At 34.4% G+C, this 23,301-nt stretch overlaps 1 protein-coding gene across 1 annotated transcript; it reads right to left on the bottom strand.

Annotated features, from left to right (window-relative positions):
* Positions 1 to 7,693: 7,693 nt before the first annotated feature.
* LOC130461530 (uncharacterized) lies at positions 7,694 to 11,728 on the bottom strand. The gene is made up of 3 exons (XM_056829665.1): positions 11,461 to 11,728; positions 11,122 to 11,258; positions 7,694 to 7,789 (listed from the first exon to the last, which is right to left on the bottom strand). The coding sequence occupies exons 1-3, from the start codon at positions 11,726 to 11,728 to the stop codon at positions 7,694 to 7,696; spliced, it is 501 nt and encodes a 166-aa protein (XP_056685643.1).
* Positions 11,729 to 23,301: the final 11,573 nt, after the last annotated feature.

Genomic DNA, 23,301 nt, shown 5'->3' with positions numbered 1-23,301 from the left:
GTGGGACAAAACCTTGGTTAAGGGAAAAAGAGTGCAACGCGTATTTCTCCCCCTGATGAATACATCAATTGAGATTTTCTTGTGCGATCTATCCAATATTGTTGAGTAGCTTCTCAAATGTAGCAGCATGAAGTTCCTTGAAAATTGATTCTCCAAAACTTAACTTGAATCTTCAATTCTCCACTTGAACAGATGAGGTGAATATTTCTATCTCCAATGTTTTGAAAATAATACATGTAAGATCATGTGCTTTTCTCTATCTCATTCGATACATTTGTTTTCGATTTTCCCGATAAATAATATAATAATTCTTTAGCTTCACCTGAGATAAATACATTTTCTTGTACATGATATTACAAAACTTATCCATACATATTGGACATATATACCTTCTTCCGGAGGTCATAAATGGTAGTTTTCGGTCAATATTGATCAAACTTTCTTTCGTCATACTTTCATGGCAATACCTGATAAATAACAATACCATCGTCCAACTTGGAGGTATAATATAGCTAATAATGTTATTTATGGTTCTTCGGGACCATAACATAATATCCATTGGGAGAATATTACATACTTTATCTTATATTTTAAGATGATTCATATTTGTACAAGAATTCTTTCATGAATAAATTAATATGTATATTTCAAAACTCTCAAGTACTCAAACTACAGGTTGAGACGACATTCCAAAAACACTCTTTTAGAGTTTTGATAATATCTCATCAATATTGTCACATTCATATGCAAAACTTAAAGGATTTGATGTTTATGAACATCATGAATAAGTTCTTCAGGAACTTTTCTTATTTGCATGATTCAAAACATACTATTAAATCAATATTATATTTCTTTTGCAACTACTAGCTAGAGCTGTCAAAAATCGACCCGACCCGAAAACCGACCCGAACCCGACCCGAAAATACTGGGTCCTGAACAAGATTATGTGACCCGTAACCCGATTTTATCCGAACCCGAACAACCCGAAAAGGAATGGGTCAAAACCCGCCCGAACCCGTTTTAGACCCGACCGATTGAAAATCATTGTATTTATAGTAATAAATGAGATTATGAGAAAATTTAAGCATAAAAGACACATTGTTTTTACTATTGTTCTGTGTAATATGATTTTAATTTGAATTATACGCCATTTTATGATTGAATTTGACAAAATATAAACTTTCGTAGGAAAATTGTTAACTTGTGCCAATATTTTGTATATTTTTCACCTAAATTAATGAAAATATAATGCGCGTTTTAAAATCTCTCAACCCGTTGGGTCGACCCGAACCCGAAAGTTCTGGGTCTTGAACAAGCATTTGTAAACCCGAACCCGAAAGTGACCGACCCGATTCAACCCGAACCCGAAAGTAAATTTTTATAACCCGACCCGACCGACCCGTTTGACAGGTCTACTACTAGCCCAATGAAGCAGGAATCTCATCTTATAAATTTTCATAAAGTTGCACATCCGTCTTACCATTATTTGGATTCATATTTCATATACGACATCATAATAGTTTTGAAACATGTTATATGAAATTATAACTAGATAATTCTATATCATACCATGATAAAACATAAAACAAACTAAATGTATGATGAATGATGCATTTACCTATTAACTACATATGTATATGAATGTAGGACTCAAATGCAAAACACTGTACAGTGTGGATATTTCAAATCCATAACTTGTTGGATTTCAGGCCCATGAGCTCATTTTATCATTATAGTTATGTCTATATTGAAATAGACATAGATTTACGATCCCCTATTCAAAATCCATTATTTCTCGCATATGCATTATATTTCGGTTCCATCATCTACCGGTATCATCAAAATTCTTCAACATATATTTTGCATGCTATTCATCAATGATATCTGAATATTTATTCAATAGGTACCATTCATTTTTTCTCACGGGCCATCTATTATTGTTCAGATATCTATACCACTTCAAGGGTATTTCATACACTATATAATTAATAGTGTTATCTTTATTTTCAAAAATATCATCAACTGCATTATCTTGCCATCCTTATCATATAATCACTATGTTGGAACCGTATATATAATCTACACTTCAGGTGTAGAGATTTAAATGAATATTGGCAAGATATATATTTCTCAACACTTACTATATGTAACATCGAGCATTATGACTATCATACACCTTTATGCCTTTGAACATGTAACAATTTAACACAATCAAGTCATAGATATTTATGTCCAAACATACTTCGAGGACATAAAGCTGGCATGTACACTTACTCATATGAGGATCAATGTATTATCTTTCAATTTTGCCAACTTATTCTTGCTCGTCTCCCCCTAAGTTGGGAAAATATTTTCAATATGTTATGGGGCATAAAAAATTTCACCAACTAAATAATACACTTTTCAACGTGTATTTTGATAAATATTACATACTTTTGTTCTCTTCTGGAGATCAACATTGATTATGGGGAGTAGATATAATATGCAGTTGTTTTCTTCATATTTTCTCTTTTCGTGCTGACGTATAATTGCCCCAATCAAGAGATTTATGATGCTTATTTATGATACTTAAATCAATCACAAAATACTTGTAAACTTATTGGTGATCTTTAAGTCACCTACTATCATTCTGGTGAACTTCAGGTCACTTACTATCATGGTGAACTTCAAATCACCTATCATTATACAATTTTTCAAAATCATTAATATCTCTTGTATTTATTTTCTCAATCGATTCATTATAACTATTCGATTGAAATACAACTCAACCTCATCATTTTGTCTTGCCTTTGAATATACAACATATGAGGGGGTGTCAGCACATAAAATTTTATTTGATAAGAATTTTCAAATTCTCATAACGGGTGTTCTTAAACCCGGATGGCCTGGATTATCACATCATGCGTATATAATATCATATAAAATATTTCATTCGATAACTGCTGGTTATCTACTCAAAGTGGGATCACTGTAATTATAAAATACTATAATTTGAACATATTGTGATGTGATATAACGACACAAACTGGTGTCTCAATCATAACGGCAAGACAGTCTAAACAAAACTTATGGAAGATAGATTGTACTCTTTAAGTATCCATTATAACTTTGGTACATATCACAAAAGTATACATCTTCAGAATGTAGTATATTACTCATGCTCATAGAGCGAGTCAATAACATATGAACAAATATTTGTACCAAATTCAACATTATTGAATTATATTCTTGATCTCATACTACTAATTTCTCATTCACTTATGGGAATGATTTACCTAGTTGAATGTGATCATAATATTTTTCTTCAGGATTTCATTATTTTGTCCATCCACCAAAAAGACAATACATGGACTTAAAAAAAATTCTTAAATATTTCTCAAACTTATCGTGTTTGCAAGACCAAATTAGTTTCATGAGAGATATATAGGGTATCTTGACAACAAGATTTAATAACTATTATAGTTTTCTAGGTCATATTTTCTTGTATTTCTCCAAAAGGTCTGCGGGCCTTTAATGGTCAAATGTCCAGACTTAAGTCGTGAACCTATTTCAACTTGTAAACAATAATCAAGGGTTTAACATTTCAACCTATAACACCCTTGATAAATAATTTTCTTCAGGGAAGAGCAAGACCACATATTTAAGTTCTTCAATACTATCTAGTAAATTCTATTATAAATTCTACTTGTTTTAGTAGACCAATGGCATTTTTCTCCGTTGCGATAATATACATTGGTCACATATCATTTTTATCTTTCTCTTGTTTGTTACCATCTTTGTCCCACTTCTGGTGGGGATTTGAGTTATTGAAAGAACCACCTCGGTCTCGAACTCGACCATATTCGTATCCACGCCCACGTCCATGACCACGCCTTCGACCACTTTTATTGTGTGGTATATGGGATGTCACATCGCTTTAGGGAATGGAGTAGGACCAGTTGGACGTGATTCTTAATTTTTCATCAGTAGCTCGTAATTATTTTCAGCCACAAGGAGACAAGATATAAGTTCAAAATATTTCTTAAATCCCTTTTCACGGTATTGTGTCTGCAGGACAACATTATTTGCGTGAAAGGTAGAGTAGGTTTTCTCCATCATTTTTGCATCAATGATTTTCTCTCCACATAAATTCAACTGTGAAGTGATTCTGAACATAACTGAGTTATATTCAGTTACAGACTTAAAGTCTTCTAGTCTTAAATTTAATCAGTCATATCGAACAATAGGTAATGTTACATTTTCTGGTGGTCATACCTCTCCTTTAGATTATTATAAAGGACTTGCGGATATTTTACAGTCAAATAGTCAATTTTAAGACCCTCGTGTCTTTTACATCTAGGTGAATTTAATTATCTAACGTCCAAGACAACTTTTTTTTTTTTCCAATTATATCAAGGTCATACAAGACTATTATTCAAAATTTAAGACACATATCTTCATTATAATTATGTTTCATTCACTTGAGGGAATGGACAAAGAACATAGGATGTGATTGATGTGCAATATTTATGGCATCAAGTTGCAATAATTCTAAAATAACACAGTATGCTATTGTAAATAAATCATACCCCGTCTTTGAGAGGTCAAGCATAACAAATAAGGAAAGTCTAACCCACGTCTTGCGAAAACTATAATCTCCAAATGATTAGCTTAGCGTCATCAATAATAACATGATAAATAGCATAAATAAACATTGTAATCAATTAACGGAAAAACTAAACTTCCTGAGACGAACAATTATAAGACCAATATGGTGTTATACAACTGGATTTTGATAATTAAAATCCAAATTAAGGTTATAGATATGGTATTCTTCATACCAAAATTAAAGAAATAGAACCATATATCATGTCAATATCAATGAATCTAAATTTTCTAATGACATCGTTCAATAGCGGTTTGAGGCGTTTGACGCTTGACTCATCAATAAAAACTGAAACTGAGTTTTGCGCATTTATACTAGCAGTAAAACATGTAACAAAAGCATAACCTAAAAACAAACCCTAAATATTGCAAGTCATAGAGCAAAAACAAATCAAATATGGTAGTTAATGGATAAAACCATATGTATGATGAGGCAAGCGATGACATTAATACCACACAATACAAAGAGCTAATAATATACATATAACAAAAACGAAAGCAATACTTAGAATTTGACTTTTAGGTAGGGAGAATCTGACCTCTGTAGGTAATTGCCTATAGGCTCAACGTATGATTTTCTTTATCGCTTATCTATTGATCTTTATCGATTAGGTATAGTTGTGGAATCGATAAAATAATAAATCTGAAATTTTAATTTTGGTAGATAGAGTCTATGGTGCTGATAACGTGTTGTGAAATACATTGAAACGGGAGGTGAAATTGGGAGAAAACAACTGTGTGTTTTATTCCATGAACAATAAGGTATATATACATACAATAGAATAGGGTTTGCTTGGAGAACAATAAATCCTAGATCTAGAATGTTCCAGAAAGATACTAGGGGTATAATGGACATCCACATAATATTTCATAACAAAAATCACTTATTCAAAATAACAATAAAAATAAAAATAAAAACAAATAAAATAACAATAAAAATAAAAATAAATAAAATAACAATAAAAATAAAAATGTAAGGACTATCATCTCCATTGGTTTATCTACGGGCTATTAGCAAAAAAAAATAAAAAATAGTACGGAGTAATAAACATGAATGGGCAACTTTCCACCACCATCAATCATCATGTTCCTGCTATTTATCTACTCCAACAAACTCTATCACCACAGCTTTCCAGAAAATCCACAAAAATTTCCCATAAAATCAAACTCAAATGTCAAACAAAATATCTAATCGCAACTTTAAAGGCCACTTATTATGGGTTGATTCTTGTTCCTTTTCCAAATCTAATTCTTTCTTAAAGTTCAGAAAAATTCCCTTAATTTTGATAACAATATTGAAAAGTATTCGATTTTGCATCAAAATACACCAAATCAAAATCATATGTAAGAATATTTGCTGCCGGAGATACATTAATTCGGGTTAAATACCCCAAATGTATTTTATACGGGTGATCAGTGGACTTGTATTCCCCACTACTCTTTCCAGCACCAAAGTTTGATATAGTATATAGTTCTCCCTCATTGAGTAGTGGTTGGATTGTTCTCAACAAAGATTTTTTTTAGTTTGTATGTATATAATTTTCGAGAAATATTTTATGTAATAGGTAATTTTCATAACGTGTACCGCAGATTACGATTCTCCATTATCGTTTCCTTTTATTTTGGCAGTTCACGATTCTATCAAATTGTCAACCTATTATTTATGTAAGGTTATGTACATTTCCGCTTGTTTTGTACCCATTTTAAGAAATATAAGAGACAAAAAAAAAAGGAAACAAATTAATGTAAGGGGCTGATTTGAAGAATTGTACCCATTAAGGATTATATGTCCTTATGCTGAAATCTTTCATTACAATTTTGCTGAAATCTTTCCTTATATTTATGCTGAAATCTTTCCTTATAATTTTTCTGAAATCTCTCGCTAAAGTGTCAGCCCCTCTAATATTCAGTACCCATTTTTTGGAAATTTTAAAGAGATAAAAAAAAAAGTTTTGGCGGGAAAAAATCGCACCAGGAATTGACACGTGTCATTCCTGGTGTCTCTTTTGGTATATAGTAATAGATTCCAGCTCCTTTTTTCCATACCCACTTTATATAGCATCTTGATTTCAGTGGATATATTAACCAACCTAAATACTTGTCAAACACCAACGCACAGATGGCGCAGACATGATTATTAAAATCACGATTCAAATTAGAAAATTTGTTAAAAATAATTAAACATTTGTTCGTTCTTCTAAGAACATTCCCCCCTTTGATCAAAACAGGTCTTGATCGATTGGTAACCAGAATAATATTTAAGACATGTGTCTCTTTTGTATCGGTCTAAATTTATTTAATTCTATTTTTGATTTTGATTTATTTTTTTAAACACTATCTTATATTTCATCGTTCCCCGTCCTCCTTTCTCTCTCCTCCCCTCTCCTATGGAAGACCCTTCTCCACCCAATTTCTTTCTCCTCCGCAATAATGACTGTTCACCAGAAAAACCACCATCATCGTATCCTCCTCCTTATTCTCTTGCGTGTTGATTGTTCTTCCCCTCCCACCACTTACCTTCTCTCTCCTCACAAAAAAATTAAGCTAGCCACTATCATCCTCCTTCCGCATCGCATATGTCCCCTCTGCCCATCCTCTCTTTCCAAATGATTACCTCCCATGGACCCCACCCACAACCACTCCTCGTGGTTCCAGTTAGTGGGACCCTTCAGCCTCAGGAGCTCCATTTGCGAGAGGGCGGGTTGGGATGGATTTGGATTCCTTGTTTCTCGCCCTTTCTTAGGGCCTTATTTTAACTTATTTCAAGTATAATAAGATAAGGTAAAATAAGGGCCAATAAATTCAGATAAAATAAGATAAGGTAAGGTAAATATTACATAAGTCCATTCTATAAGTTTTAATAAGATAAGATAAGATAATAAGGGTTAATAAGATAAGATAAGATAAGACTCAATAAGATAAGATAAGATAAAATAAGATAAGTTTATGGCCAATAAGATAAGATAAGTGAAATTCAGGTGAAAAGAACACTACCTTAGTTGATGATTGTCAGCGAGGCTAAATCTAATGTAGGCCCACGTCCAATGGATTACCCATATAATATAACATCTTCCTCTTTCACTCCATATCTTTCCACAAGACATCTATATGCAGCTTCTATGTCTGCATAAGTCTTCTCACTCGGCTGCAAGAACATAAATCAAAGAACTATATCTTCATTTGTTGAATCCATAGGAATATGAAAGGTGGATATAAAGAGGCAATATTCGGTGATGCATTAACATAACTTGTTGTGCGTGGAGGCTGTGTAGGGGAGGCGAGAGAAATGGGGGTAGTGAAGGGAGATAAGAGAAACTTCAATTGTGAGCTACAAGATGTTGTGGCTAAGTTTACCAAATCAAATTTCTAACTATCATAGATTAAAACTACAAAGTATCACAATGGTGGGCTACAAGACTTTGTAGCTCCCTATAATAATTAATTTAAATAATTTATTTATTTTAGCTATATATTTTGAGCTACGTAACCCAAGATATTTACAAGGTTTTAACAGTTGCTTATGTCATTGTTGTACCAATGGTGGGCTACCTGCTCACATGCTTCTTTTTTTTTGTGAGCAGGTCCATTTTGTAACCATTGAAGTTGCTATAAGGGGAGGCTTTTTAATTAATTTAAATTTAAATTAACCCAGTTAGAGTGTGACATGTAGCATGTTTAACCAGGACAAAAAATTTAACCTGCTATTTAGGTTGTACGTAGGTAAAATACTAAAATATCTTATTTTGGGAAGATACCTCATGAACGTTGGACTATTCCTGGATAACTCAAAGGCGAGACTGTTTTTAGAATAACGTACAAAGGTTGGATTATTTTTTACAAATTTTCCTTCAAATTATAGAATCTTACGATTCTAAGATTCAAATATGGTCTTACGATCTGATTTACGATTCTACACTTTTTTCTTGACTAGCGAAAACTCGTAAATTTGAATCATGTTGACAAAGTTATTAATAGATAAATATTGTTATTTATGTATTTCTTAGCTATTAAATAAATATATAGTTCAGTTATTAAGTTTTCGTCTATAATATAAGGACTTTAAATAAAATTTGAGATACAATATTGATTAAACTTGTTCGTTGAATCTTACGATTCTACGATTGATTTTACGATTCGATTTTATGAGTCCCTTCCAATTCAAAGTAGAATCCTGATTTTGATAGCCTTGGGTGCAGGGGCATGCACCAATTAAGAGCACGGTGCACTTGGATCATAACCAAAAAACATAAAAACATAAAAACAAAACACAAAAAATAAAGGAAAAAAAACGTAAAAAAGGAAAAAGAACGTAATAAAGGAAACGAAAAGAACATTAACAAAAAACTGAAAAAAATTGCATAAATTAGAATAATATTAAAAAAACACTATAAGTAAAGAACAAAAGGTTCAAACTACAAAATGAAAAGAACATATTCTCTCTCTTGATAAACTGATAAAAGAACAACACTTTTTCAAAAATAACATCGGGTGAAAAAAATGCAAAAGAATAACAAAAAAAATTAACTATCGATAACATTATAAAAAAATTAATATTTTAAATAGAACAAAAAAAAACTAATTTACAAACAGAACAAAAGCAACGTGTTTCTCTCTGCTTATAAAAAAAAAGAACAAATGAAAAAAAGAAGAAAAGAATAAAACAAATCAAAATAAAAAGAACAACAACAAACTTAACAGAAAAAAGAACAAACACTTGAAAAAAGTAACAAATAATAAAAAAGAACGAAACACGATTTCTCCCTCCTTATAAAAACAAAAGACCAAAACGAAAAAAAAAAGCAAGCAGAAAAAAAACATAAACAATTCCTCACAATAGGGAAGTTATTTTAAAATAAAAATTCCATGTTGTTCTCTCTCAACAAAAAGAAGAAAATGAAAAAAATAAAAATAAAAAGAATAACAACAAACTTTAAAAAAATAACAAAACACTTGAAAAAAAGTACTCCGTACTAATATTAAAAAAGAACAAAATAAGATATTGATGGACTTAAAACCAGCTATATGTTATTTTATGAATATTATTTGTTCTTTTCTCACGCATCATGTGTTTAATTAAGAAAACAAGATGAAATGACGTTATTTTTGTTGGACTTAGATTTAAATGCGTTAATGATGTTAGACTTAAGAAACCAGATCTATGTTCTTTAAAAAAAGTGTAATATGTTCTTTTAATTAATTTATTTATTAAATAAATGCAATAATGATTTTGGACTTAAAACCAGATCTTTGTTCTCTTTACACGTTGTGCTGGTTCTTTTAGTATAATTTATTATTTTAATTCGAAAGTGTGTTGTAATTTAAATAAAAGATGAACTAATTACATCAATATATACCTAGTATTTAAAAAGGATAACCATATATGATTAGTTTACACGTGTCACCTACCATATATGATTAGTTGGCACATGTCACCCTCGTATATCTTTCATCCATAAATTTGTTTTTTTCCAATTTTTCATTTTGTTGTTTGTAATACGAAATAGGGTGATGATAAAGGTCGCAAGTTGCGAAAATATTTAGTTGTCGCAATCTTACATGTCGCAGTTTAATTGGTACATATAGGTGCCATGTAGGCTATGCGTTATCAGATTTTTTTGACTATCAATGCACTATTTTTACTATGAAATTATGTAAATAAGGTAGTCGATATAAAGAAGGAAACAAAATAGAATATTAAGATTTTTCTACCTTTTTTTTGAAACATGTATAATAGGTTATATAAATTAAATATTTTAGTTTCCAATTTAAATCATGACACATAAGCATGCCATGTCATTATTGTGATACGGCTTAAAGGTCGCATGTTGCGACCTTTATCATTTTCGTACGAAATATTTTACAGCTTCAACCCCTATTTCACTTTATCTTCCTCATTCAACATCAATTCACAATTTAATTTATATATTCATTCAATCGCTTCCACTCGGCTACTCCATCTCCCTTTGTAACACTCAAATTAATTCACCATCTAATTTATATTATTTTTTCAACTTGCAAAACACTTTCACCTCTATATGAATCATCTATTCTCACTAAAATCTCAAGCCCTCGATAAAATTAACACTTTAAAAGACGGCTTAACAACCACTATATAATTGCCCGTTCATTGAATGGGCTCAAAAGCTAGTTAGACTTAAAACGAGATTTATGTTCTTTTAAAACATATATTTGTTTTTTCTTTTGGCAAGCAAGTGAGAAATATATTAGAAACAATCAAACTATTACATGCAATCTAAGGGAAAGAAGATAAAGAACTCAACCTTAAGCAAGATCAAGACAATAGCCTAAAACAAACAGTTCTACATAGGACAAAGGCTAACTAGAGCTACTCACAACAGAATTACAAAGAGCGGAACCATTCCCTATCTGCCTCCTTAACTTTTTTACCTAACAGGTTCTGGATCCTACATTTTACATCAGACCGGATGTGCTTCACTGTGTGCTTATTGCAAGAACCTTCAGCTCCCAAACAACAACATTCCTTGCTCTCCATATGCTATAGGCGAGAGCGGTTATGGCAGTGTCAACCACTTTCTTTTTAAAACTTCCCTTGCAGTCAGTGGCGGATTTAGAAATTGTACTAAGTGGGGTCACTATTACAAAATTACTGAGAAATTAACTAAATTAGGTACTTTTTAATACAAATTAGTCGAAAATTAACTAAAATTATGCAAAAAAATTTGGCCAAGTGGGGTCAAGTGACCCCACTCCCTATACACTAGATCCGCCAATGCTTGCAGTGTCTTCTAATCCAACTCCACACATGACAGGGGTTATTTCTGGTGCAATGCACACCTAGCCAATCCATTATTACAGATATGCATTTAGTCCCATAAGCACACTCAAAAAAAGGTGAGGAGAAGTTAATTTCTTCAGAACATCTACATATTACACATAAATTATCATTCCCTATTCCCATTTTGTGTAGACTTCCTTTTGTCTTAAGTCTGTCTAGCATTGCCAGCCAAAGAACAAATCTATGCTTAGGAACTGATAGCCTATTCCACACTAGGTTGCTCCATCCCACGACTCTAGCATTGGTACCAGACATGGACTCATACATCTTCTTTATGGAGTAAAATATATTTGTTCTTTTTAAACGTTAATTATGTTAATGATTCAATTACACGTAGATTTATTAAAAACATTATTATTATTATTATTATTATTATTATTATTATGGGAAACCACCAAAACGTTACAAGCTTAACAAGCTACAAAGATCAAGTAAACTACAAGAAGTTGGTGGGGAGCCGAGATACAATCTGGGCTATTATTATTATTATTATTACTATTATTTCTACTATTACTATTACTATTAATATTAATATTAATATTATTATTATTATTATTATTACCTGTATAAAAAAGAACACTCTACAGATTTAAAAGAACATTCTATGAACAAATTATGTAGATAAGACAGAAAAAAACAAGTTATGACAAAGAACATTACAATTTGAAAAGAATATTATATGAAAGCACAAGAAAGTGTACTTTAAACACTCGATCAAAACTCATAAGCAACATGAATGTCTTAAAATCTTCAAAAACCGATCTCAGTTAGAAAATCCTTGGAAACATCATGCACTCTTGCTATTCTCTTGATGTTGATCATATTTTTTTTCGAAAAATTATTAATTGAACTAAAATTTTGCTTAATTCATTCATCTATACTAATATATTAAAAGTTGTTTCTAAGAAAGTATGTCATGCAACTTGACAGTCTCCTCCTTCAATTCAACACATGTCATTCCATCTCATCCACTTGTAATTCAAAATTAGAAATACATAACGTAGTTAATAAAAGATTAGAACTCAAGACCTCATGATTTGTGCAATAATGACTTATCCACTTGGCTATATCATGTTACATGTTATCTTTTGTAAATGAAAAATAGTAAATTACAATAAAATAACGAATAAGTTTTTTTTGCAACAGACACAATTACATTAATCCAATTAATGTCTCGGGGCATTGTCCGAGCCCAAAAGCTAGTTTTCAACTAAAGTGAAACAATTCATAAGGAATTTTAGAGAGAGAAGGAGAAAATGTATTTTTACTCTTTCACTTACTATCCCACTCTTTTTCTCTCTAAAAGTATCTCTTCAGTTTAGAGAATATAATAATTCCTCTCCTATTTCTCTCTCTAAAATGACCAATGGTTATGATTAGACCTGTCAAACAGGTCGGTCGGGTTGGGTTGTAAAAAATTATTTTCGGGTTTCGGGTTAGATCGGGTCGGTCACTTTCGGGTTCGGGTTTACAAATGCTTGTTTAAGACCCAGAACTTTCGGGTTCGGGTCGACCCAACGGGTTGAGATATTTTAAAACACGCATTATATTTTCATTAATTTAGGTGATAAATATACAAAATACGGCACAAATTAACAAATTTTCCTACACAGGTTTATATTTAATTAGTCAAATTCAACCATTAAATGGCGTATAATTCAAATTAAAATCATATTACACACAATAATAGTAAAAAAAACGTGTTTATTATGCTTAAATTTTCTCATAATCTCATTTATTACTATAAATACAACGATTTTCAATCGTTCGGGTCCAAAACGGGTTCGGTCGGGTTTTGACCCATTACTTTTCGGGTTGCTCGGGTTCGGATAAAATCGGGTTACGGGTCACAAAATCTTGTTCAGGACCCAGTATTTTCGGGTCGGGTTCGGGTCAGTTTTCGAGTCGGGTCGATTTTTGACATGTCTAGTTATGATCCATTAGTATAAATGTTATATATATATATATACACCCATTGGATGTAAATGGGTGTTCAAGGTGAAGTTGAAGTCTGATGGATCAATTATATATATATATATAATTGCTGAAAATAGAAAATGAAAAATTAGGAATTAGAATGAAAGAAGAACAGAGGAAAAATAAAAAATTATTAAAGAGTGCACATAAGAATTGTGCACGTGTTTTTATTTTGTTCTTTTAATTGTTCTTTTAACAGAATCCTATACCTTTAAAACACACAAATTTCAATTTACTATTGCAGCAATAGTGCTCTGACCATTTTGCCCTCACCTCTAACCCTTTACTACTAATCTACCCTTCTTCCCAGATCTTGCCACGTTGCTCTCATCACCACGCTCCTTTCTCTCATCTCCTCTTTCATGCTTCCCTTCTCCCTCTTCACTGATTTTTCTCCCTTTTTCTGGTTTCTTCGGCTCTCCCTCTCCTATATATTCTCTCCCATGGCATTAACTAGATATTCCATGGCCACATTTCACTTCTCCCATTTTACCTTTCTCTTATTCGATCTTTGATCACTGTTGTTCTTATCAAGGTGTTCCCTGTTCTGAACCCTAGATCTGAGATTTAGTGTGAAAAATATCTCGAAGGTATTCTCTCTTGCTCTTTTACTGTTCAAGCTTTTTTTTTTGTCTTCTATTAGATCTGGATTTGGTTTTGGTTTTTCATATGAGTTCTCAATTTTAGATTTGATCTTGGTTGGGTTTGAAATTTTGGGTTTTGGTGCTCTTAGTTCAACTGCTTCATTCAAGATTCCGATTTTGTTTGTTATTGGTTCCAAATGTCCCTGAATTATTGTCTTTTTTTTGGGGGGGGGGGGGGGTTAAAACTAATTACTAATCTTCATTGCAAATGAATGTTTATGAATTTTTGGCATTTTTTTATTCTTGGTTCAAATGTCCCTGGATTATTGTCATTTAACTATATTGAGGTTCAAGAATCATATTATTACGTTCTTATCTTTCATTTAGCAGGTAATTGGGATTTTGATTTTCAATATTTTAGGGTTTATGATTCTTTTTTATTTTGAGTCTCAATCAATTTGTTGATTTAGATATTATTTGATTGAGCATTTGTTAAATGTTCTTCTTCCTCGTGAGTAATGAAGTTAACACAACTAAGGACAATTCTTGGGTAATAACTGCTTATTGTTGTTGACTGGGGTAGCTTGCTGCAGAAAGATGGATTAGTTTCTCAAATTGGACTGGTATAACTCTCTATTATCTGCGATTCTTTTTTCTTTTCTGGGTTTATGGATTGAATCGTATGGAGGTATTAGTTTGGTAGAACTTGCTAATGTTTCAAATTTAAGTGTCGTTTGTTGTAATTAGTTGCATTTGCAGATTTAATTTTATTGGTCGTTTTGTTGAATTATGAATGGTTAAGGTTTCTGGTGGTATCTGAAGTTTAATGGTAGATTCATGATTTCTAGGTGATGGTCACATATCATTTTATTGTAATTAGGCTTGATTTTGGTAGCTGGGTGGTGGATCATTTCATTCATTTAATCCGGGGTCAATTATTGATTAAACCCCATTACTATTAACTATTAAGTGCATGAACGTTTTATTAAATAAATGAATACTTCTAATTGTCATTGGGAGCTGCATATTCAATTCGAGTATGCTTGAGAAATGCAATGGTTTGTGTTAGACCGACACTTTATTAGTCAGATTCTCCTAATTTCCATTGTTGTATTATACCTGCCCGGCCAAGAGGTTGTATTTGTATTTGTGTATTTGTATTATTTATTTTATGCTTCCGGTGCTATTTAGAATTTGAATATCATGGTTTATCATCTTGACAATGATTACACTAAACCTAGAACATCTTGGCATTGATTACACTAAACCTAGAACATCATGGAGTATTAATTGGTGTCCTGGAGTGTAGCATTGGATATCTCTTCATTGAAGTGCGCTTTGTTATTTCTCTTAGAGATTGATGTTGTAATTTTGTCTAAAGGTCTTATCATATCTTGGTTACCTCAGCTATTCTGTTTTACTAATGATACCCTGATTTCATTTTTTGTTATATTCTTGTATGGTCATAGGTACTGCGGCAGCTGGCGCCGGATTCATCTTACCGCAGTTTGGTAGCCCTTGGAATTACAAGCATTCAAGGACAGACCGTTGCTTCATTTGAGAGAGATGATGTTGGTCGTCTTCTTTTTCCTGCACAAGACAGGAGAAAGATATGCATCCACGTAATGATGATTTAATGGGACTTATAGTCCAGTTTTTCCCATCCGGAAGAAGCTAAAAGTAGCAGCAATGAGGTCCATACCTCAAACTAATATTCGAAAAATATGCCTTTTGTGGGGATCGTGCAAGTAGATAACTACAGGCCAATTGAAGCTCAGCTTGCCAGTGCTTCCACCAACCAAGCATAGTGTCTTCATCAAATCCTGCACCAAATATAAGGTCTTCTATCACTTTTCAGGCTAAGCAGATCATTTCCTTAAATCCAATACCTATGAATAAGCATGGATGTGGCAGATCACCTATAACTCAAAGGTAACATTCTCGTTTTCTCAAAATCACAACAATTTCACCTGGATTTTCTTTTCTCCGCGATATCTTAAATTTGAGGGACATATGGTTTGATATTAGCAATTGTCAATGTGTCAACTTAGATTATATCTACTAGGAGGTCTATATTGCATTTTTTGGCTGGTAAATCTTTAGAAGTAAGAAGATGCAATACATTCAGACGAAAGCATTACTGTGAATACCATATTACTTTTTCGTAGCTGGGCGTCACTTGAAGCCCACTTGCTTGCCTTTTTGGACTGCAAAGTAATTCCACTTCGAAATTCGATAACTTACAACATTTGACAGTTCAAACTTCAAAGGATGTTGTTAATTTTCTCAAGGGTTGAATGTTTTTCAGCAATATGTTGTATATTCGATCACTTGTTTGTTCCATTTCGTTCCTGCCTCACTATTTGCTCTGATTCTCGGGTCATATTAGGCTAATTACTTTCATTTTCAGGACGAGTTCTTAAAGGATGTAATGCTATTTCTTATGCATCGTGGACACATTCATGTCATCCCTCAAGATGGGCTAGCAGAGTTCCTGATGCCATTCTCAACTCCAAGCGTCTGGATCTATACAACTTGTATAGAGAGGTTTTTTCCAGTTTCTTTTGTTTCTGTAATTTGGTAATCTGATATTCTGATGCTATCAATGCAGTATGCTGATGTGGTTTTAATCAAATATTCTTCAATCAAAAAAATAGAGGCTTTAAAATTCAAATTTAAGCAAACATACCTGAGTCAATTTCATGATTGGCTTCAATTTGAACCCTAAATTAAAATCCCTAATCACAAAAACCCTAATTTGAGAGTATGCAAAATGGTGGTCTCTGTTATACTATTTTGACAGAAATCGCCGACAACCCATGTCTGGTGAAGTCTGGCTCCAATTTCCCTCTGAGTTCTTTGTCTCATTCTTTCTTTTTCCTCTTTGATCTGCATCTCTTAGCTCAAACGTCCACTGCCTTCTCTCAAGTCTTCAATTTCAATTTCAAAATATTTTTCTTACTGCGAATTAGTTTGGTGAAGTCTAGATTCCCTTCTGATCCCCCCTTTCCAGTCAGCAATGTTATATGATTCAGTACTCGAATTTTTAATTCAATTTTTGTTTAATGGTAGATTCCCAACATAGCACAAATCTACTTAGTTGGTTCATATGAGGAGCGTGAATTTTTATTATCTTTATCTTCAATTTCTAACGAGCTGAAGGTTCCTGTCAAAAATTGATACTGAAAGTTCCTGTCAAAAGTTTCTATCAGCAATGTTATATTGAATTTTTATTGCTTCTAAGTTTCTTAAATGAAATATAATTTTGAAATTTTAACTTAGGGAGCTTCCTTTATAACTACAAGAGGTAGTTTTCAAACTGGAGTCGAACACACTAGGGAAATGTAATGCTCCACCACGGAGAGAGTTTGCTTCTTTGTTGCTTTGCATTGATGTGGCAAAAATGGTGATTAACTAAGATGGACAACAAAGGTATTCTTAAAATAATGTTAATGTTAATGCTTTCTGCACAATTTATGGGTGTTCTTTGGTCTGATTCGAAGTGCTGAGATACGATATTCAAGTATCGGCAATTGCAAAATAATTATGTTTTTGGGAGATGGTTTCTATTCATTGTGTACAAACACGTAAAATCTCAATTAACCTAGGGGCAGAGAGCGGCAAACACTAACTATAAAATCGAAAGAGAGGTTCAACCTAACGAATCACTGTATTAGGTTTTCAACAGGGAGGGTTGAAAGCCAGATATTTGTGTTAGGTTATGATACATATGATATTACATAAATCATGCGGAAACAACCATTAACCCAGGAATACATATTATTTACACATAATCATATAGCATAATTTAGATGCATACTCTTTGTTGCGTGCCCTCCCTAGCTGCGCCCGAACCGAACAAGAACAAGTCTTTAGGACTCCAAGTGTCGTCCCTCCGTAGATAGTCCACAGCACGTCCGGATCCGCCTTAAGATTGACCAACTAGAATCGCCCTTAAGGTACTAGAATTTTCGGCACTTTTGAGCAAGATGTGTGATTGAATTTTTCTCTCAAAAACTCACTTTGAATACTTTGAAACTCGTTATAAATTGTGAACCCAGGCCACATATTTATAGGGGTATGGAAAGGGAATTGGAATCCTATTCAGATACAAATTAATTAAACCTAGAATCCTACAAGAACTCTAGTTAATTAATTTATCTAATAGAATTAGGAATTTAATCATTAACCGAACTCTGCATGCTTTAGGAATCGTGCATGAACACAAACACTCACGCACACACACACGGCAGCCACGATGGGCCGCCCATGCGCGTGCGTGCGAGCAGCAGCCCACGCAGCGAGGCCTACGCGAGCTACAAGCCCACGTAGCTCCTGCGCGCGCTGTGCGCGCTGCCTCGGCCAGCTGGGCCTGGCCTTGCGCTGGGCCTGGCGTGGCCTTGGCTGTTCGTGTGGCGCGCTTGGCTTGCTGGGCGATGGCCTGGCTTCGTGCTGGGCCCTCGTCCGGCAGGCCTCGTCCGATGCTTATTCGTACGATACGCTTCCGATTAAATTTCCGATTCCGGAATTCATTTCCGATACGAACAATATTTAATATTTCCGATTCCGGAATTAATTTCCGTTTCGAACAAATATTTAATATTTCCGTTTCCGGAATTATTTTCCGATTCCGATAATATTTCCGATTCTGACAATATTTCCGTTTCCGGCAATATTTCCGATTCTGGCAATATTTCCATTTCCGATAATATTTTCCGATACGTACCATGTTTCCGTTTCCGGAAACATCTACGACTTGGATAATATTTATATTTCCGATACGATCCATATTTCCGTTTCCGGTAATATCATCGTTTCCGGAGTATTCATTTCTTGCCTGTGACGATCTCAGCTCCCACTGAAACCAAGATCCGTCGATTCCGAATATTCATAGATGGAGTATTTAATGCCATTAAATACTTGATCCGCTTACGTACTATTTGTGTGACCCTACGGGTTCAGTCAAGAGTAAGCTGTGGATTAATATCATTAATACCACTTGAACTGAAGCGGCCTCTAGCTAGGCATTCAGCTCACTTGATCTCACTGAATTATTAACTTGTTAATTAATACTGAACCGCATTTATTAGACTTATCATAGAATGCATACTTGGACCAAGGGCATTATTTCCTTCATTCTCCCACTTGTCCTTAGGGACAAGTGTGCATTTCCTAATTCCTTTGTCGCTCGATGCTTGCTCTTGAACATAAGGTAAGAGTTGTCATCCTTATTATGTCCAGAGGTGTTCCTCGGTTTCAGAGTTCAACTGATCAAATAAACAGATAATCATAGCCTATGATTCATCCGAGCACGGCCATGCATTTCACAGTTTCTAGCTCTCCGAGTGGCCTTGTACAACTTTTAAGCATCTCATCCCGATTTATGGGAGGACAATCCCAATCTTGCGATCTTGAGATTAGACTTCGTTTGATAGGTGATTACCTGAGCGTTGCCTTTATAGCCTCCTTTTACGGTGCGACGGTTGGTCAACGTCAAAGCAACCAGTTCTCAAACAAGTAATCTCAAATCACTCAGGTATTGAGGATTTAGTGTCTAATAATTTAATGAAATTTACTTATGACAGATTTTCATCTCTTACAGTAAAGTTTCATAGGTCTTGTCCAATACTAGTCTTCCCAAAGTAAGTATCTATGCAAATGATTATGACATTGCCATGTCCACATAGTTCAAGAAACAGAACTACTAGTCATCTTGCATTCTAATCGTCTAACGTTTTCTATGCGTCCAATTTTATAGAAAACTCCGATTAGGGACCATTTTCAACCTTTTGACATTCAAGTTCACTTGATAGACATTTCTTAGTCACAGGACTGGTCCTGACAGTCTATCTTGAATATATCGTCAAGTTGAAGGGACTCATCATTTAATAAACCACAAATTAAATGGAAAAATGAATTCTTTTCATTTATTGTGAATGATTAACCAATAATGTTTTACAAAGATTTAAACTCTAAAACTTTAAAACATTAAACAGAGACATCAAAGCCATTCTCCAATATGCTTGATTCCCATAGCTGCAGTGTGCGAGTTGTGCTTCGCTTGCGGCAGAGGTTTAGTTAATGGATCTGATATGTTGTCATCAGTTCCAATTTTGCTTATCTCGACTTCTTTTCTTTCAACGAACTCTCGTAGAAGGTGAAATCTACGAAGTACATGCTTGACTCTCTGGTGGTGTCTAGGCTCTTTTGCCTGTGCAATAGCTCCGTTATTGTCACAATACAGGGCTATTGGTCCTTTAATGGAGGGGACTACACCAAGTTCACCTATGAACTTCCTTAGCCATATAGCTTCCTTTGCTGCTTCATGTGCAGCAATGTACTCCGATTCAGTTGTAGAATCCGCAATGGTGCTTTGCTTAGCACTTTTCCAGCTTACTGCTCCTCCGTTGAGGCAGAAGACAAACCCAGACTGTGATCTGAAATCATCTTTGTCGGTTTGGAAACTTGCGTCCGTATAGCCTTTAACAATTAATTCATCATCTCCACCATAGACCAGGAAGTCATCTTTGTGCCTTTTTAGGTACTTCAGAATGTTCTTGGCAGCAGTCCAATGCGCCTCTCCTGGGTCTGACTGGTATATGCTCGTAGCACTGAGTGCGTACGCAACATCCGGGCGTGTACATATCATAGCATACATCATTCAACCAATCAATGATGCATATGGAATCCCATTCATTCGTCTACGCTCATCAAGTGTTTTTGGGCACTGAGTCTTGCTTAGAGTCATTCCATGAGACATGGGTAGGTAGCCTCGCTTGGAGTCCGCCATCTTGAACCTATCAAGCACCTTATTGATATAAGTGCTTTGACTAAGTCCAATCATCCTTTTAGACCTATCTCTGTAAATCTTGATGCCCAATATGTACTGTGTTTCTCCTAGATCCTTCATCGAAAAACATTTCCCAAGCCAAATCTTGACAGAGTTCAACATAGGAATGTCATTTCCGATAAGTAATATGTCGTCGACATATAATACTAGGAAAGCAATTTTGCTCCCACTGACCTTCTTGTATACACAAGATTCGTCTGCGTTCTTGATGAAACCAAAGTCACTGACTGCTTCATCAAAACGTATATTCCAGCTCCTGGATGCCTGCTTCAATCCGTAGATTGACTTCTTTAGCTTGCATACCTTTTTAGCATTCTTTGGATCCTCAAAACCTTCAGGCTGTGTCATAAACACAGTTTCTGTTAAAACGCCGTTTAAGAAAGCAGTTTTGACATCCATCTGCCATATTTCATAATCGTAATATGCAGCGATTGCTAACATTATCCGAATAGACTTTAGCATTGCAACTGGTGAAAAGGTTTCATCGTAATCCACACCGTGCACTTGCCTGTAACCTTTTGCAACCAATCTAGCTTTGAAAACTTCAAGTTTCCCATCCTTGTCCTTTTTCAGTTTGAAAACCCATTTGCTTCCAATGGCTTGATAGCCATCTGGCAAATCGACCAAATCCCATACTTGGTTTTCAGACATGGAGTCCAATTCAGATTGCATGGCTTCTTGCCATTGCTTGGAGCTAGGGCTCGTCATAGCTTGTTTGTAAGTCGCAGGTTCATCACTTTCAAGTAATAGAACGTCATAGCTCTCGTTCGTCAAAATACCTAAGTACCTTTCCGGTTGAGATCTATATCTTTGCGATCTACACGGGGTAACATTTCTAGATTGACCATGATTCTCACCAGATTCTTCTAAAGATCTCTGAGTTTCATCCTGAATGTCATCTTGAGCATTCTCTAGAGTTTGTTGTTCGACTCGAATTTCTTCGAGGTCTACTTTTCTCCCACTTGTCATTTTGGAAATGTGATCTTTCTCCAAAAAGACACCATCTCGAGCAACAAACACCTTGTTCTCAGATGTATTGTAGAAGTAATACCCCTTTGTTTCCTTTGGATAGCCCACAAGGATACATTTGTCAGATTTTGGATGAAGTTTGTCTGAAATTAATCGTTTGACGTATACTTCACATCCCCAAATCTTAAGAAAAGACACATTTGGAGGCTTTCCAAACCATAATTCGTATGGAGTCTTTTCGACAGCTTTAGACGGAGCTCTATTTATAGTGAGTGCAGCTGTATTTAGTGCATGTCCCCAAAATTCTAATGGAAGTTCGGCCTGACCCATCATTGACCTGACCATGTCTAGCAAGGTTCTGTTCCTCCGTTCCGACACACCGTTCCATTGTGGTGTTCCAGGAGGAGTCAATTCTGATAGAATTCCACATTCTTTCAGATGGTCATCAAATTCATAGCTCAGACATTCACCGCCTCTATCAGACCGCAGTGCCTTAATCTTCTTGCCTAATTGATTCTCTACTTCACTCTGAAATTCCTTGAATTTGTCAAAGGATTCAGACTTATGCTTCATTAGGTAGACATAACCATACCTACTGAAGTCATCAGTGAAAGTGATAAAGTAGCTGAAACCACCTCTAGCATTTGTACTCATTGGTCCACATACATCTGTATGGATTAAACCCAATAGTTCATTTGCTCTTTCTCCAACTTTAGAGAAAGGTTGCTTTGTCATTTTGCCAAGTAAACATGATTCGCATTTACCATAATCCTCTAAGTCAAATGGTTCTAGAATTCCTTCCTTTTGAAGTCTTTCTAAGCGTTTCAAGTTTATATGGCCTAATCGACAATGCCACAGATAGGTGAGATCTGAATCATTCTTTTTGGCCTTTTTGGTATTTATGTTATATACTTGTTTGTCGTGATCTAATAAATAAAGTCCATTGACTAATCTAGCAGATCCATAAAACATCTCTTTAAAATAAAACGAACAACTATTGTCTTTTATTAAAAAGGAAAATCCCTTAGCATCTAAGCAAGAAACTGAAATGATGTTTTTAGTAAGACTTGGAACATGGAAACATTCTTCTAGTTCCAAAACTAGCCCGGAGGGCAACGACAAATAGTAAGTTCCTACAGCTAATGCAGCAATCCGTGCTCCATTTCCCACTCGTAGGTCGACTTCACCCTTGCTTAACTTTCTACTTCTTCTTAGTCCCTGTGGATTGGAACATAAGTGTGAGCCACAACCTGTATCTAATACCCAAGAAGTTGAATTAGCAAGTATACAGTCTATAACGAAAATACCTGAAGATGGAACGACTGTTCCGTTCTTCTGATCTTCCTTTAGCTTCAAGCAATCTCTCTTCCAATGCCCCTTCTTCTTGCAGTAGAAGCATTCGGATTCAGAAGTGGGTTGACTGACCTTCCTCTTTACAGATTTGGCGCCAGTTTGCTTAG

The sequence above is a fragment of the Spinacia oleracea genome, chromosome 5 (assembly GCF_020520425.1).
Source record: "Spinacia oleracea cultivar Varoflay chromosome 5, BTI_SOV_V1, whole genome shotgun sequence".
In the NCBI taxonomy this organism is placed as follows: domain Eukaryota; kingdom Viridiplantae; phylum Streptophyta; class Magnoliopsida; order Caryophyllales; family Amaranthaceae; genus Spinacia; species Spinacia oleracea.
This window is presented reverse-complemented; position numbering and strand designations above follow the sequence as displayed.

Bases quoted from the DNA above. Each gene is read 5' to 3' on its own strand.
- LOC130461530 (XM_056829665.1), bottom strand. From the start codon at position 11,728: ATGTATGAGTCCATGTCTGGTACCAATGCTAGAGTCGTGGGATGGAGC. The intron at 11,259-11,460 runs GTGTGCATTGCA...ATTTTGTAATAG, and splicing joins TGTAATAATGGATTGGCTAG to TGACCCCACTTAGTACAATT. The intron at 7,790-11,121 runs GTTCTTGCAATA...ATGTTCTTGCAG, and splicing joins TTGTTGTTTGGGAGCTGAAG to CCGAGTGAGAAGACTTATGC.